Genomic DNA, 16,201 nt, shown 5'->3' on the forward strand with positions numbered 1-16,201 from the left:
ACACTCCAGTCTGTCAGCACCCAGAGTTGGGATGCTGTGTAATACGTGTGCACGTCATGCATTGACAATCCTCTCCACTTTGGTCCACATAGGCTGGCATATGCCATTTGTGGTTTCTTTTCTTCTCCCCCCACAAATGTATTTAAAAAAGTCACAGTTCAGAGTACTGAAGACAAGTTAGGTAAAAATACAGGTAGGGCCTGGAACAAGTATGACAGTTTTGGAATTATGTTCATCTTGAGGGTGCTAATACGGCTCAGCCTGGACACCAGTTGGGTATCCCATTTCCGTAGACCGTCTTTAATCACGTACATTAGGGTGACAAAGTTGATTTTATATATATCTGACCGGGATGGGGATATTTTAACCCCTAAGTAGGTAATACAGGCTGATGCCCATCTAAATGATTAGTGTTCTTGAAGGAGAGTAACCTCCTCGAGAGAGTTAAATTCAGTGTTTCCTATTTGTTCGTGGTAACTTTAGATCCTGACACCTGGAAGAGTCATTCTAGATGGAGTTTGGAGTTTTTGGAGTGTTACTCCGGTCTTAGTCAAGGTTAATAAGATGTTGTCAGTTAATTAATCATAATCATCGATAAGTATATTGAACATTGGAGCAGCCAAGGCCTTCTGCCTCAGTTCATTGACAAGGGGTCGCCTACATTCCATCCTGAACTTGCAGCTGGCCGGGCTTCCGTGGCCCAGCCTGAATAATATCCACCAGTAAACGTGTTGCCTCTTCAAAAACTGTATTGAACTGGAATTATTTAGACTAATTCAAAGAAAAAAACAAATTCAAGGCACGTGGTTCTGGGCATTATTTTATATGGATCTCCATCTACCTTTTCACTAGACACAATACATAAGCAAGAATCCTCACTTATGTTGGCAACCGCACATCAAACAATGCCTCCCATTGCTCGATCTTCAGACTAGGATGTGGTTTTTGCTGCTATGGAGACTTGCATGAATTGTCTCCCCTTGTTCTTTTGTACATTAAGTAACTGAATCCACCTTTCAGTGTAAATAATTAATTTCTGTACTGACATACATTATTCTTTTTTAATCAGGGCAACGGCTATTTTAGGGTATCTGCCTCAGGAACTTTTAGGGACGTCTTGCTATGAATACTTCCACGAAGATAACCTCAGTCACCTAACCGAGCAGCACAAAGCTGGTAAGGATCACTATTTTACTTTCGCAATTATGTTGTGCACTTTATTGCTTATTTCAGATGAATGCTTAGCCAAGGGAGGGCACTGATGGCACTTTGTAGACTTTAATAGCAGAAATGTCAACTTTGCCAGGACAGAATGCTGCACTGGAAGCTGCTCATTAAATTAATATCTGATAGTGACTTCTAGTTTCAGATTCCTTATCTTACAATTTCCCCCTGACATCAGTCTGGATCTGGAGATTTTTGTTCGAGCAGCACACCTGCGTGCTGTCGGGGGGTGTCGGTTGACTCCGTGTCCTTAGTGGCGTCAGGGACGCCAGATATGACATTGCGGTTTGTATATAGGCACCATCCCAACGTGTTGACGTCCGTTCTTTTCTTTTCATGCCAGCCTACGCGCAGGTCCGAAGAGAGTTACCTCTATAGTCACTTTTTGACTGTCCTTTCGACTTTTGTCGAAGTTTTTTTTACTTCTTGGTGTGTTGAGAATGTCGACACGGAAGACCTGCTTCAAGCCCTGCGACTCCACTCGCCGGATGATGTCCGTGACGGATCCGCACCTCGTGTGTCTGTGATGTTTGGAGCGCAACCACAACCCGAAGTTGCGCTCCGAGTGCCGGGGCATGAACCCGAAGGCTTAGAGGGAGCGGTCCCTAAAGCTACTTGTGGCCCAATGATCATCTCTGCGTCACTCCCTGTCTCGGTCGAGAAGAAGGTCCCGAGACCCCTCGCGGAGCCCTCATAATTAGTCATCATCCCATTCAAAATCTTAGGGAAACGCAAGTAAGCATAAGAAGAAGTCGAAGAAGGACAAGTGTTCTTTGACTTCACCCCATCGGTCAGATGATGCGACGCCAGAGAAGGAGCGTTGTCGCTGTAGGTCTTCACCTACTTCGGGGTCGGCTTCACGCCTCCCGATGTTCCAGGAGTCCGAGCCACCCCTGCTCAATTGAAGGAATTTTACAAGGTCATGCGCCTCATCTTTGGGCAGTCTTCCCCTGTCTGAGCGCCCTTGGGCCCTACAGGTTTGGTAGGGGCCCCCTCGGGTTCTGCATCGTCGGCTTTAGCCTTAGCTCTGGCAGGCACCCAGGGGTCCGTTTCCAGATCCGAACCAGCGTCGGTCGTACCATTGCGACCTTCCCCGATGACAGTTCCGATGTTGATGCTTCTGACGCCGCCCAGGCCCGTGATCAGCGTCAATCCCATTCTTATTGCAGACACAGAGCCGGACTGTCATCGCTCAGTGCCAATTCCAACTTCGGCGGGGACCTCGTGCCCTAGGTCAGATCCTGGACCTTATTCTTATGGGTGCAAGTTCGGTGAGAGTATGAGTGGGTTGATGGACCCTTTAGAATACCAGCTTCAAGACTCCTGGACTGGGCTCAGGAACTGGGGGACTGGCATGCTTTTTCCCCCCTACTGTCGCTACAGAGTACGGAGCGCCTTATTCCATGGTGGTGCAAAGAGCGGCCAAGGACTTGGGTCTCGAGCTGCCTTTGGTGGCAGTCAGGACTAACCACCTGACTGAGGTGCATCAGCCTGGTGCTTCCACATTCAAAACCCTTTACATTTCAGTGAAACCCTCACTGCTCAGTACCTGGTCCAATTCCAGCACAGGGGTTCCTGTGAACAGGACAATAGCCCGGTGCCATTGGCCTGTGCCTAACGACCCAGTGTTCCTGACCCAACACTTACCCCTGAGAGCTTGGTTATCCAAGCCTCAAGGGCCTATAATGCGTTCCCTTCCACATCCCCGGATAGAGAATCCAAGAGGCTGGATCATCTTGGGAAGGAGCTGTTTTCTTCCTACAGCCTGGCCTTGCGGTCTGTGAACACTGCATGCCTTTTGGGACGCTATTCACATACTTTATTGGACACGGTTGCGCAAATGCTGCCACAGGTCCTGGAGGTGACCTGGGCCATTCCTCCCAAGCTGTTGCTGACAGGAGATACACAGCTAAGTTCACAATCCTATGTGGGCGGTTACTTCGAAGGCAACCTTGAGGCACCACGCCTGGTTGAAGACATCAGACTTTTCAGGGGATGTCCAATCTACTCTTCTGGGCATGCCCTTTGATGGCACCCGTCGCTTCAGAGACAAAGGAGACTCTGTGCTCAAACGCTTTAAGGAGTCCTGGGTACTCTGCCTGGTCCTTAGGCCTTGCAGCTGCCCTTCGCTCCCTCATTCTGCTTTTCGCCTCTTTCGTGGCTCCAGAATGGGTGCCCAGCCACGTCCGTCGCCCGCCAGCCACAGTGCTGTGCATACTGCCCACTCTGTGAGGCCTGAGACGTAGGATCCAGTGTCCATGTGGATAAGGGAGCCAGCGGTCTAGCCAGTCCACCACCCCCTCCCTCAGCCACAGCCTCCAAACCTTCCTAGTCTGATGCTTCCCAACCAATCCTGCCTCGGGCCAGTCGGAGGCAGGATTCTCCATCACCTGCCCCTTTGGCACACCATCACGTCATACAGGTGGGTTTTGCAAATAGTCTGAAGGGGCTGCTCCCTCCCCCTCAAGACTACCCCTGCATCCATGCCACCATCCTACGATTGCATGATGGATGATCATTTGGCACTTCTCTGCGAGGAGGTTGTGGCTTTCTTGGCAAAGGGAGCCATAGAGAGGGTTCCTGTGCCAGAAATAGGTTGTGGATGTTATCCCCACTACTTTCTGGTACCCAAAACGGACAAGGGCCTCTGCCCTATCCTAGACCTTCGGTCCCTCAATCGCTTCCTCAGCTCAGGTTTTATCGGCCCTGGACCCAGAAGACTGGATGGGAGCGCTGGACTTGCAGGACACTTATTTTCACATCCCCATCCTGCTGGCTCACAGATGTTACTTGTGGTTCACGGTGGGCCACAAACATTTTCATTTCACCATGCGCCCCTTTGGCCTCACCAGTGCCCCTCGGGTGTTCACCAAAGTGATTGCGGTGGTTGCAGCTCATCTGCGCAGGTCAGAGGTTTGAGTCTTCCCCTACCTCGACGACTGGCTCTTGAAGGTGGGCTCGCCCTAGGCTGTTGTCTGCCACCTCCAGACTACGGTGGACCTTGTGCATTCGCTGAAGTTAACTATAAACCTGCCAAAGTTACACCTGACTCCCTTTCAAATGCTCCCTTCCATCAACGCGGTTCTGGACACTGGGCATAGTGCAGTGTCAGGCCTATCCTCCCGAGTGGCAAATCCAGGCTATGATACCGATGTTTCAGCCTCTATCCTGGATTTTGGGGAGAATGACTGAGGGTGCTGGGCCTCATGGCCTCCTGCATACTGCTGGTCACATATGCCACATGGCATATGTGGGCTCTGCAGTGGGACCTGAAGTTCCAGTGGGCACAGCATCAGAGGAATCTCTCCAACATGATCCAGGTCTCAGAGGGAACTGCGCCAGACCTGCAGGGGTGGATAATGGACCACGATTGGGTCACAGGCAGATCCGTCTCCCTTCCCCAACCAGTTCTGACAGTAGTGACAAATGTGTCACTCCTGAGATGTGGAGGCCACATGGGAGAGGCGAAGACCAGAGGCGTCTTGTCTCCGGTCTGAGTCCCGACTCCACATCAATCTTTGTAGCTCTGGATGCTCAGACTGGTATGGAAAGCATTCCTTCCCTCTCTCAAAATGAAAGTGTTGCAGGTGTTCACAGGCAACACCACCGCCATGTGGCACTTCAACAAGCAGGGTGGGGTGGGGTCGTGGACCCTTTGTTAAGAGGCTGTCCACCTCTGGACACGGCTGGAACAGCAGGGCATATCCCTGGTGGTTCAACATCTGGTGAGCTCTCTGAATGCCATAGGGGACAAAATCAGCCGACAGTTCCCAGTCGATCACAAATGCCATTTCCGTCTGGAGGTGGTGCAAGGTGTCTTTCAGCAGTGGGGAGAGCCTTGGTTGGATCTCTTTGTCTCCTTAGAGAACGTGCAATGTTAACAGTTTTGCATGTTGGAGTTTCCAAAGCGGCGCACTCTCAGTGACGCTTTTCGTCTCGAGTGGAGCTAAGGCCTCCTGTACGCCTTTCTGTCCATACCACTTCTCAAGAAGAACAACCGGGCCCAGGTAATCCTTGTGGGTCAGGATTGGGCACGAAAAGTCTGGTATCCAGAGCTATTGAGCATGGCCATAGATCCTCTGACCAGACTGCCACTTCGGGAGTATCTTCTGTCGCATCAGCAGGGGAGGGATCTCCAGCCAAACTGTCCAGTCTCTGCCTTTTTGCATGGAGATGGAGCAGCTGCAGTTTACATCTTTTGACCATCTGCCCCAAGTCTGTAATGGTATCTTGGCAGCCAGGCATCCCTCCACCAAAACGGTATACATCTGTTGATGGAACAAATTTGTGACATGGTGTTCAGACAAGTCTGTTGACCCCCTTCTGTGCCCCTTTTTCTGAGGTTCTTTTGTTTGTTCTTTCTCTAGCCCAGCAGGGTTCTGCTCTGGGAAACCTCAAAGGTTATTTGTCTGCCATCTCTGCTTTTCTGAGACTACCCAATCAACCCTCTGTTTAAATCTCCCATTGTAGGTAGATTCCTGAAGGGTCTTACCTATATTTTTCCTCCTTCTCCGTTCATAATGCTCTACTGGAATTTGAACTTGGTTCTTACTTTCTTGATGTGTGCTCCCTTTGAGCCACTTCATAACTGTCCATTTCTGCTTTTTACTCTAAAGGCAGCCTTCCTGGTCCCTTCACTTTTGCTCACATAGTGAGTGAGCTGCAGGCCTTTCCTTCAAAGCCACCTTTCATTTCCATCCATCCTGACAAGGTGGTTCTTTGTACAAGGGCTTCCTTTTTACCTAAAGTGGTCACTCTCTTTCATTTAGGCCAATCCATCACCTTGCCTACTTTTTTTACTCACCCCCACATCTATCTAGGGCAGAGGAGAGGCTCCACCACCTAAAGAGTTCCCAGTGGATGACCAACTCTTTGTGGGCTTCATGGGTACAGTGCAGAAGAGAACCATCTCTAGATGAGTTGTTCTCTGCATTAAAATAGACTATGCATTGGCTAAGACGCAGTCACCGGGGGGTTGCGTGCTCACTGCGTCAAAGCAACTGCTGCAATCAATTCGTTAGCATGCGGAGTTCCAGACCTGGATATTTGCCAGGCAGCAACATAGGCGTCAATGCACACATTCACTAAACACTACTGCCTGGACAGTAAGGTCCAAAGAGACGGGTACTTTGCCTGTTCGGTCCTGCAGGACTTCATAGTATGATCTTGGTTTGTAGACCCTCCTCCAGGGATAGTATTGCTTGGGTATCTATCCTAAGGTATGGAGTCTGCAACTGGACGTCTCTATCAGATTAACAAGTTACTTACCTTCGGTAACAAATTATCTGCTAGAGATATATTCTAGTTGCAGATTCCTTACCCGACCCACCCATCCTCCCCGCTCTGCGAACTGATTTCTAGGGGCAGGGATTCCCCTTTCAGGCCCTAGTTCTGGCGCACCAGAGTCAGTGTTCTTCATGGCTCTGCGCTTCTGGCATGAAAAGTCATAAAAATAAACTGATGTCAGTGCCCCAGGGTGGGGCTTATATACAACCCACAACGTCATATACGGCGACCACAGTGCCAATGATGGACACTGAGTTGACCACCACCTGACAGCGTACATGGGTATTGCTCGAAGAAAAATCTCTGTATCCAGACTGATGCCTGGGAGAAATTCTATAACAAGGAATCTGCAACTAGACAGTGTGTCTACCAGATAATTCATTACTGAAGGTAAGTAACTTGATCTTTCAGCAAAGAGGGATGAATTCAATTATTATGAACTGAGTGTTGACTGGTAGCTAGAAATAAGGTACATTGTTGTCTTCACATTTATGTGACCATCTACCCAGTCTGAAACATTTACTGTGGGTGAATCTGTATTCATTTCATTTATAGTTTTGGAGTGTACTCTTTAGAGGAAGCACTAATAAAATTGTGTTTTGTTAGCCCAAGCCTGCGACTGCGCATGTACATCGTATTGTTTACAATAAAGAGCTTGGAGCCTGCCCATTGTTTACCATTCAGTGGCTCTATTGATACTGTTCTTTCCTGACTTCTAATTGACCAGTGCATGTCAAGCAGCACTTTCTTTCCTTTCTGTGGAGCACAGACCAAGCACACATTGATTCAATTTAATTTGTGCCTGTCCGCTGCTCACGCTGTGTTGAGGTACAATTCTTCTTACCCACTTCCCATGTAAATGGTGCTTCTTTCCCCTCCCATCCCCCCTTCTCCATGTTCCTGCCCCGACTAGTGCTTCCTCTCCTGCACCTCCCTCGTTATGCTTTCCCAACACCCCTGCAACTGCTGTACATTATTCTTGCTTCCTCCCCTTTATCTCCCTCATGTTGCTTTTCCCCCTCCCATTGTTGCTGCTCCTACACTCCCTCCCTGCAATTGTCTTGCTTTCCCCTCTCACTGTCCGTTGTTGATATACCCCCTCCCCTCCCTGCACCTCTCTTGTGTGGATTTCCCCTCCCCCTTTCTTTTTTTTTTTAACATATTGCACAGGAGCGCAGGCCGCTCTTCAATATGACTTAGTGATATGACGTGGTCCACACTGGTCATGTCATAGCGTTTTTTTTCCTTGACCTTAAGCCATGCTGCACAGCAGCTATTGCTGCTGCAACCTGTTTAAAAACTGTGCCAAGGCCAATAGATCTCATATATTGCGTATTGGCGCGATATATTGGCATTGCCAATGCTTGTTTCTTGTGTTCTGACCACCCACTGGTTCCTGTGGTGTATGTCTAGCTGAGCAAGGTCTTCATGAAAATGGGTGGGCTTAGCTTTTTCTGATGGCAAAGAGGGCGGTATAATGTTAGTTAAAGATTTCTGGTGAAGTTTGTGGTCTCGGGAGGAGCATGGCTTATGTACCTTGATATATGGTCACAGTGATTTCTGCATTTGTGGTTAATGTGAAAGATTGTTTAGATTGTATTCAGGTCCTTATTGTTGGAATAACATATTAGGCCCTAAATGTTACTTATGAACTAATTCTGTGTCTTCTGCTGTTGTGGGAAAATTTATTCTGGTGCAAACGTTTGTCAATTTGGGAGTGAATCTAATTAAAATAGGTCAATTTGGTCTGCTAGATACTCTGGGGTAACCAACTTATTTTATTACTTGTGAATTTTTTTGTGTGTTCCTGTAGTCTTTCGGCACATGGCAAAAAATAAAATAGTGTCCAAACAAAGACAAACTAAAATGTGGAGATAGCATCTGAACAGGTTGTCTGGGAACCTGTAGCTTAAGTTACATTACTGTGGGCCCTGGAGTTCCAAATAGGTCAATTGAAACGTGAGTCCGAATAGTTTTCATGTGTTTTTGTTACAGGTGTGAATTAGATTAGATGTCAAGGAGGACATTCCCCAGTCTTGGTCTTCGAAATCCTAGGGATCTGCATTCATGTGTTATCCACTTTGACAAGTGCTATAAAATCAAGTCACTCGCCTATTTAGCAAATTACTTGTCAAGTTTGTATGCTATAGGGGCATGTAATAAAATATATTAAAAGCTCCGGTCAGGCTTTAGTGATTGCAATAACTTATGTCTGAAAGAACGTAGTATTTAATGAGAAATAGCTTTTGTTTTGGGGAATGCATCTTTGATCTGATATTATTTGGGCTAGGGAAGATGGTGGGTTGAACTCCCAGGAGAGTGCTCCCAGGCTTGCTGCCGGCCACGCTACTGAATGTCGCAGTCTGTTCTGAGCTTGACAGGGATTGTGATACGTCCCTGATTTTACTGACTTCTCTAGGCTGCAGCTGTCTAAAGTTGACTGCCCAGCTTGTTGGCAACCGTGTTTCTTAGCAGATCAGGGGTGCTCAGGCACGGCATAAATAGCCGCTGGGCACTGAATGGCCGAGGGATGGCTCCGTCTCGAGTAAACACTAACTGTGATGGCCGGGAGACACGCAATCAGAGCAAAGCTGGTGCTGAAGGCAGATGGGAAGCTCATAAAGGATTTAGTGGAGTAGTGCAGCAACTGGTGGAATCCTCAGTCTGGCTCTCAATCCTTGAACTTCTCCGGTCAGGCTCTGCTACTTCTATCATCCAGGGACACGCAGTGGAAACTTAGGATCTGGCAGGTCATCCTCTGCTTGCTGATATGTTGATGGCTACGGCTCAAGCCAGCCACTTTGATTCTCCTGAACTGTGGTAGGAGGCAACACTGTAGCAGGAGTGCTCAAGAGAACTGCTGCATAGATACATAGTTGCAGCTCACCCTTCAACTCTGAGCTCCTTAAGATTGCTGACACTGGTGGGGTGAATTGCATGGCAGAGGTTATGGCTGAAGATGGAGGGGTGAGCAATGGAAGTGATGCATGTTTCAAAGGGCAGAGAACTGACTGTGTAGAGGGGCAGAGAAATGATTGTGTAGACATCTCTCCTGTCCAAACCCAAAACGCTCCGCCCATACGACTCGGACTCTGCCCTTGCAGCCGGTGCAGACACTTGCTCTGAGCAACCCCCTTTGTATCCTGTAAATACCCTCCAAGCAAGCAACAAGGGGGCTCTAACATCGACTGCAGCAGATGCGACGGTGATGGACTTTGGACATGGTATTGCTATTCCTAGCAGACAATCTAAACAGCCATTTAAAGAGTGTGGCTCCTTCAAGAAATCCCAAGAAAAGCTTGTGAACACGAGGGCTGTAAGGGGGACTTCCTGGCAGCTGAGAAATAAAACTTTGAGCAATTTATCTACAGGCAGCTCATTGCGAGACTGGGTGATGTCTACAAGGGAGGTTAAGGCCTTAATTACACGACTATTGACTGACCTGTCAGTCTCTAAGGCCTCCACTAAAGTGAGTAAGCAACGGCTGAGCAGACCACACTCCTCTACCTCCAGTAGCCCAAAGACTTTTGATCCACCTGAATCTGGTGCTGGTGTCCCGGGGACATTCCCCCCTTCAGTTCTTCTACAGAGGCTCCATCTGATTCTCTTCTAGCAACTACTGAGCAGGAACCATCACTTCTTATTATCTTCCAGACAATACAGGCTCAACAGGAAGATGCTCAATGATACTATGCTCAAACTAGAGCTGACAGTGCTATCATCCAGCACTCTCTGACCGAGGTCACCAGTAAGGTGACTTCTCTTGCTACTGATATGGCTGGGCTCCAGCAGAGTGTTATCAGTACTAGAGGACACAGGAATGGCAGTTGGGGAGTCCCTAGATGGCCATGGCGGTGCCTTGGACTCTCTGCAACTTAAGCTCGAGGATCTTGAGAATCGGCAGAGACAGAATAACATTTGCATATTTGGTATACAGGAGGGAAAAGGGGGTGATGATCCCTGTCAGTTTATGGTACTGCTGTTTGAAAAGGCCTTCCCGGAGCTGTCTGATTGAGATTGGGACTCAAAAATTCAGTGGGCAAATTGGCTCCCCATCAACTGCGTTGCTAAATCCGACGCTCCATGCACCAGTATCAACCCTGGGCGTCCCCACCCAGCATCATCCAGGCACATGCGGTAGAAACTTTGGATATGGTGGGTCATCCTCTGCTCGCTGATGTGTTGATGGCTGCGGCTACAGCCAGTCACATTGATTCTCCAGGAACCGTGGTAAGGAGTAACACTGTAGCTGGAGTGCTCGAGGGAACTTCTGCATGGATACCAGTGGCTGGGCTTCTGTCCCAGCCACTGGTGTGGCAAGGGTTTTTTATTAGGCACATGATGGCTCTCTAAGTTTGAAACTCTGGGAAGTGTATAATGGGTCTTATTAAGCTCACGTGCTAGAATGTGTGTGGGATAAACTCACTCAGTAAACGTAAGCTGGTCAGAGAGGAGATTCAAATGTATAAGCCACACTTCCTCTTTTTAACTGAGACACATTTAGCTTACAAGGATAGATCACAATGTAGGCAACTCGGATATAATCTGATTGACTGTACCTCCCAGTCTGTTTCAATTCGGGGTGTAGCCATGCTGGTAGACAAACTATCAGATTACAAGGTATTAAAAACCAGAACCGACTCCAGGGGCTGGTGGGTAATTGCACAGCTGTTTGGCATAAAATATATGTTCTGTACAATATATGGCCCCAACTTTGACGATCCTGAGGTTATAAATGGGCTGACCCTCGAGTTACTGGAGTGGTCAGGTGAGCTCATGGTCTTGGGGAACTTTAATTGTGTAATGAACTACGGTATGGACTCGACCAATCATAGGGCTGTTCCACGCATGTTTAAAACCAGGGCTTCTATAGTTGAAATGGCCTGACTTCATTCTCTGAAGGATTCTTGGAGGGCCCTTTATCCACTGGCTCCAGGGTACATGTACTATTCAGTCCCACACAAACACTGTTCCAGGATCGATTTGGTCTCTGCATGCAATAGTTTATTCCAGCATGTGGCTATGGAACTCTGTCCTAGAGTTACTTCGAACCACAACCCTGTATTGTTATTGTGCCAGTTTCAGGCAGGAACAAGCCAGAGACATTGGTTTTCCTTCCCTCCCTACCCATGTATGGACCCAGAATTCATCCTGACTATCACTAAGGAACAGATGGAGGTTGTTCAAACTAACATGGGTACTGCTTCTCCATTTGCTGTGTGGGATTCCATTAAACATTTGTGTTGGGGATCACTCAGCAGTTTATTTTCACCAGATCAGAGATCTTGCATACTAAAGAAATTCTCAAAGGGGGCTCCAACAAACTAAATATTCTACCTTTCTTTGATTGAAAATTGAGCTAAGCTAGGGAGGGAATTAAAGGAAAGCACTGTGGCTAGGTATTGCAGGTATCACTCCCGCCAACATGAGTATGGTGAGCAGGTCGGGGAGTATTGGCACATCAAATTGCAGACAGGCATTCTAACTGTTGTAAAAGGTGACAACGGATCTGTATATACAAGCCCAGAGGCGACTGTGTAACAATTTTCCGCTTTCTATTGGGACTTATATGGCCCTTTTAGGGCATTCGATGAGCCTGGGTTCAAACGTTACCTCCAGGATTCTAATATTTATTTTCCTAGTGGAATGTCTTTCTCTGCCCTCCAGGAGGATATTACGGTCAGTGAGATCAATGCATTAACTTCTGGTAAATTTGGAGGGGATGATGCTAAACCATTAGAATTCTATAAGACATTCATGAAAATCATCTTACCACTCTATATCAAAGTTATCCAGCATACAGAGATTAGTAGCAAGGTTCCGTCATCCTGGAATATGAGGCAGATAGTTATTTTCTTAAAGAAGAGCAAGCCACCAGAGGAATGTGGGTCGTACCGCCCTATGGGCCAGATGTATCAAAGGGTTTTCCCCATACTATGTCTATGTGAAAATGTGTTCGTACATATGGCCCTATATCTCTTATTAATGCAAATGCTAAAATATTAGCAAAGATCCTAGCTGCCCGCCTGGCTCCTTTTATGTCTGGTCTGGTATCGTACTATCAGCATGGCTTCATCCCGAGGTGACACTACTGCACATGTTAATACTGCAATTGTAGCTTTCGACATTGGCAAGAAAACTGGCATCAACATGGCAATTATACTATTGGGCACAGTGAAGGCATTCAATTGCGTTGTGTGGGAAAGCCTCTGGGCCTCGATGGTTGCCTTCGGTCTTAGTGGGCGCTTCCTTAAATGGGTGCATGCTTTTTATAAAAGCCCTAGTGCTCAACTGGCCTACGCTTGGATCTTATCTACCCCTTTTAGATTCTATTGTGGCACCAGACAGGGGTGTCCACTGTCCTGTCTATTATTCAGATTGTATCTGGAACCATACATGCGCTCCCTTTATTATAATAATCATATCCAGCCCGTCGTCTCTCAGGGATGTGAACTTAGGATCACAGCCTATGCTGATTACATAGCAATATATTCTTATGATCCGTTAGCTACCCTAGATTGCAACAAAGATGAAGCCAGCAAATTTGGCACATTTTCAGGCTATAAATTTAGGTCAAACCCAGGTGCTTGTCAACTTTCACACCAAAAATCCAATATCTGGGATCACCCACTTGGCTACATACCTTGGGGTCCAACTTGCATCATGGGTGGAACTCATTTTTAAGCTAAATAATGAGCCTCTCTTGCGAGCGGTTGTGAAGAAGCTTAAAGGATGGAATCAGTTACCAATAGATACTGTTGGTCGCTGTAACATCATTGAAGATGACTATCCTACCTACATTTTTATACCTGTTTCATTCAATCCCCCTCTGAGTCCAAAATTCTTTCTTTAAAGAACTAGACTGTGTCATTGGCAGTTTTATTTGGGGATACAGACGAGCAATCCTACTTATTAAGCTTCGTTAAAACCAAGTGGGATTTCAGCTCCCTGACTTTAAGTTGTATTATTAGGCGGTGTTTGCCGGGTGAATGTGTGTCTTAGTTACAACTGACAATCAGGATCTTGTGCTTTTCCCTATCAGCTGGCGCTTTGACAAGAACGCAGACTGTTCTGATATAAACTTGGGGGCCCTAATTATTTTAAGCTGGTCAGATTCAAGTGTATAATTTGTATATGTGACGTGAGATCGCCGTTAAATACTCTTTATCGCTCATCAGTTCGGATATGCCTCTGTGGGTTAACCCTATGCTTCCGGCTATTTTCCAAAACTATGGTCCCCATTTTGACCCTGGTGGTCTTCTGACCGACAGGGTAAATGTGGCAGTCTGACCACATTTGGCAGGCTGACGGTGAAGACTGCCACATCTCCACTCATACCACCATAAGGGTTGGAACCGCCGGGCCGGAGAGGATCATCTCCAACCCGGTGGTCCACAGAAGACCGCTGGCGGTATGAGGAGCCAGGTTTCCACCATGGTTTCCGCGGCGCTATCACCGCCATGAAAACCATGGCGGAAAGGCTGCCGGTGCAAGGGAATTTCTTCCCTGTCACCGGGATACAGCTCCCTCACCTCCTCTTCAGCCACGTTGTTCCTCTCCCCCCCCTGCATCCATGCACTTTCACATCCATGCACGCATTCGCAACTCCATTCATACACACACTCAAAACTCCATTCATACACACATTCACAACTCCATTCATGCACGCATACTCTCACCCATCCAAACACGTATACTCACATGCATACACACTTATATGCAGACACGCACTCACTTCAACATTCATACACGCATACAGCCATGCATTCACACATTCATGCACACACGCACTCACCATACACAACACCCCACACCATCCAACCCTCCTCCCCTGTCAGACGATCACCTTACCTGTTCCTGGGAGAAGGTCGTCCGGCAGGGAACGGAAGGGGCTTCCACCGCCGGCAGCACCCCACCTGCAGGACACCACCAGGCCATATTATGGCCCATAATATGGCGGGCGGTGTCCTACTGGCGGAGCAGAGCAGGTGGTGGAACTGCCAGAGCGCCTCTGCCCGCCAGCATGACTACTGCCGGATTGCCACCCAAAGTGTGGTGGAAATCCAGTAGTACCCGTGATATGGTGAGTGGGAGACCGCCAGCACTGGCGGTCTCCTAGCTCTCGAGGTTTTGGCGGTCTTCATGGAAGACCGCCAAAGTGATAATGAGGGCCTATAATTGTAAAGGCTAGGCTAATCACAGGCTTTTGTGTTTAGGACAGCTCTACGACTGAATGGTTTCGATACATTTCAAGGTTTGCAAAGTCTCTATGAGCTCCCCCATTGTTTTTTCTCTAAGTACTTTCAGATCAGAGATTATTTTTTGGTAAGTGTAGGCTTGCAGTCTTACCTCTGTGCTCCGATTTACTCTCTTGCTTACAAAATGCACCAAAGATGTCTTTAATAAGTACTGTATATCAAAGTCTGTGTCCGCATCGTGTCAATGATAGTCCTCTGCTCACTGACAAATGAAGTAAGGTTCTCTGTCAGGAAAAAGTTCTTTCAGAAATTCTGGCAGCGTTGAGAGCATTAGAGGGCTTGATGCACTTGACTAATCTAAAAGTACAACAATTTAAAACTATATGCTATGCTATACTATACTATACATTATACATAGTATGTAGATATATATATCTAGTATACTATACGCCTAATAGGATTACATGGTGGGATGGGAATATTAGCCAGGATAAGACCAAGTATCCTAAATGTGGCCTTGTTGCGCTGGATATTTCACAAAAAGAGGGCATTGGGAGCAGACTGTGGGTGACTGGCTGACATGGAAGGATCAGCGTCTATTGAGAGGGGATCTTGTGACCACGCACAGATTTGTGAAAGAGGCACAAAGTTTTGACTCGACCCTCTGTTCAGAAGCCTTGGGAGTGATAGCGGTCTGACTGTGTTATGAACTGTTCTATTTTTGATCAAGGATGAGAACAGTCACATAGTTTTGTGGTCTTTGGAAATTCCTTCTCATTTTAACTGGTTGCTTTCTCTGGGCACCATGTCTATATTTGAACTGCAATGTAGTGATTATTGGGTTAAGTGTCATCAGTAAGTGTTCAAAATACAATCACGCTCTTTCTCAGTTTCAAAGGCTTCTCAATTTCTGTGCGTAAATCAACATTTTTAATGCTGAAGCCCCTACATTTTCAGTGCCTAAATAATGCCGAGACTCTGCTACGAGCATCTGGGTGTTGGATTATATTTAGTTGGCTGTTGGAGTCTTCACCCACCTGTTCACATGGGAGACAGGGTCATTATATGTGGTGGATACTAACGATTCAACCGGAATGCTTTTCATTTTAGTGATTGTTAAACTCAGCTAAATTATCAACCAGTTTGTTGATATAATAACTGATTTTTTTACCTGTAGGTTCCCCTTTGTTGATGGTGTCAAGATTTTGAAGAGGGAATGGAGCCTGGTGAACTTTATTTATTGGCTGCTAAATTTAGATCTTATCAAAATCATACCATAATTCTAGCCCCAGAACATTTCATTACAAGGCTGTTCCTTACCACCTCAGTCAGGTGCTTAACCTTTGTCCCCTGGTATGGTGGTTGCAGCTGTGTTGATGTTCTCGAACAAAAAAAAATTCGGGCAGAGTTATAGCTTTTGTGATCTCCAGGGAAAGAGCTAGACTAAACAGTACTGAGAAAGGGGCATAGACCCTGCCTGCATCATCTTCCTT

The 16,201-nt window shown here is 47.1% G+C and overlaps 1 protein-coding gene across 1 annotated transcript in view; it reads left to right on the forward strand.

The window, feature by feature from the left end:
- The window catches only part of BMAL2 (basic helix-loop-helix ARNT like 2), a 198,864-nt gene that overhangs the window by 140,774 nt on the left and 41,889 nt on the right, over window positions 1–16,201 (forward strand). Inside the window, exon 11 of the mRNA XM_069228622.1 lies at window positions 1,070–1,176. Coding sequence (XP_069084723.1) covers window positions 1,070–1,176 — 107 coding nt within the window. The remainder of the gene's footprint in view (window positions 1–1,069; window positions 1,177–16,201) is intronic.

The sequence above is a fragment of the Pleurodeles waltl genome, chromosome 4_1 (assembly GCF_031143425.1).
Source record: "Pleurodeles waltl isolate 20211129_DDA chromosome 4_1, aPleWal1.hap1.20221129, whole genome shotgun sequence".
In the NCBI taxonomy this organism is placed as follows: domain Eukaryota; kingdom Metazoa; phylum Chordata; class Amphibia; order Caudata; family Salamandridae; genus Pleurodeles; species Pleurodeles waltl.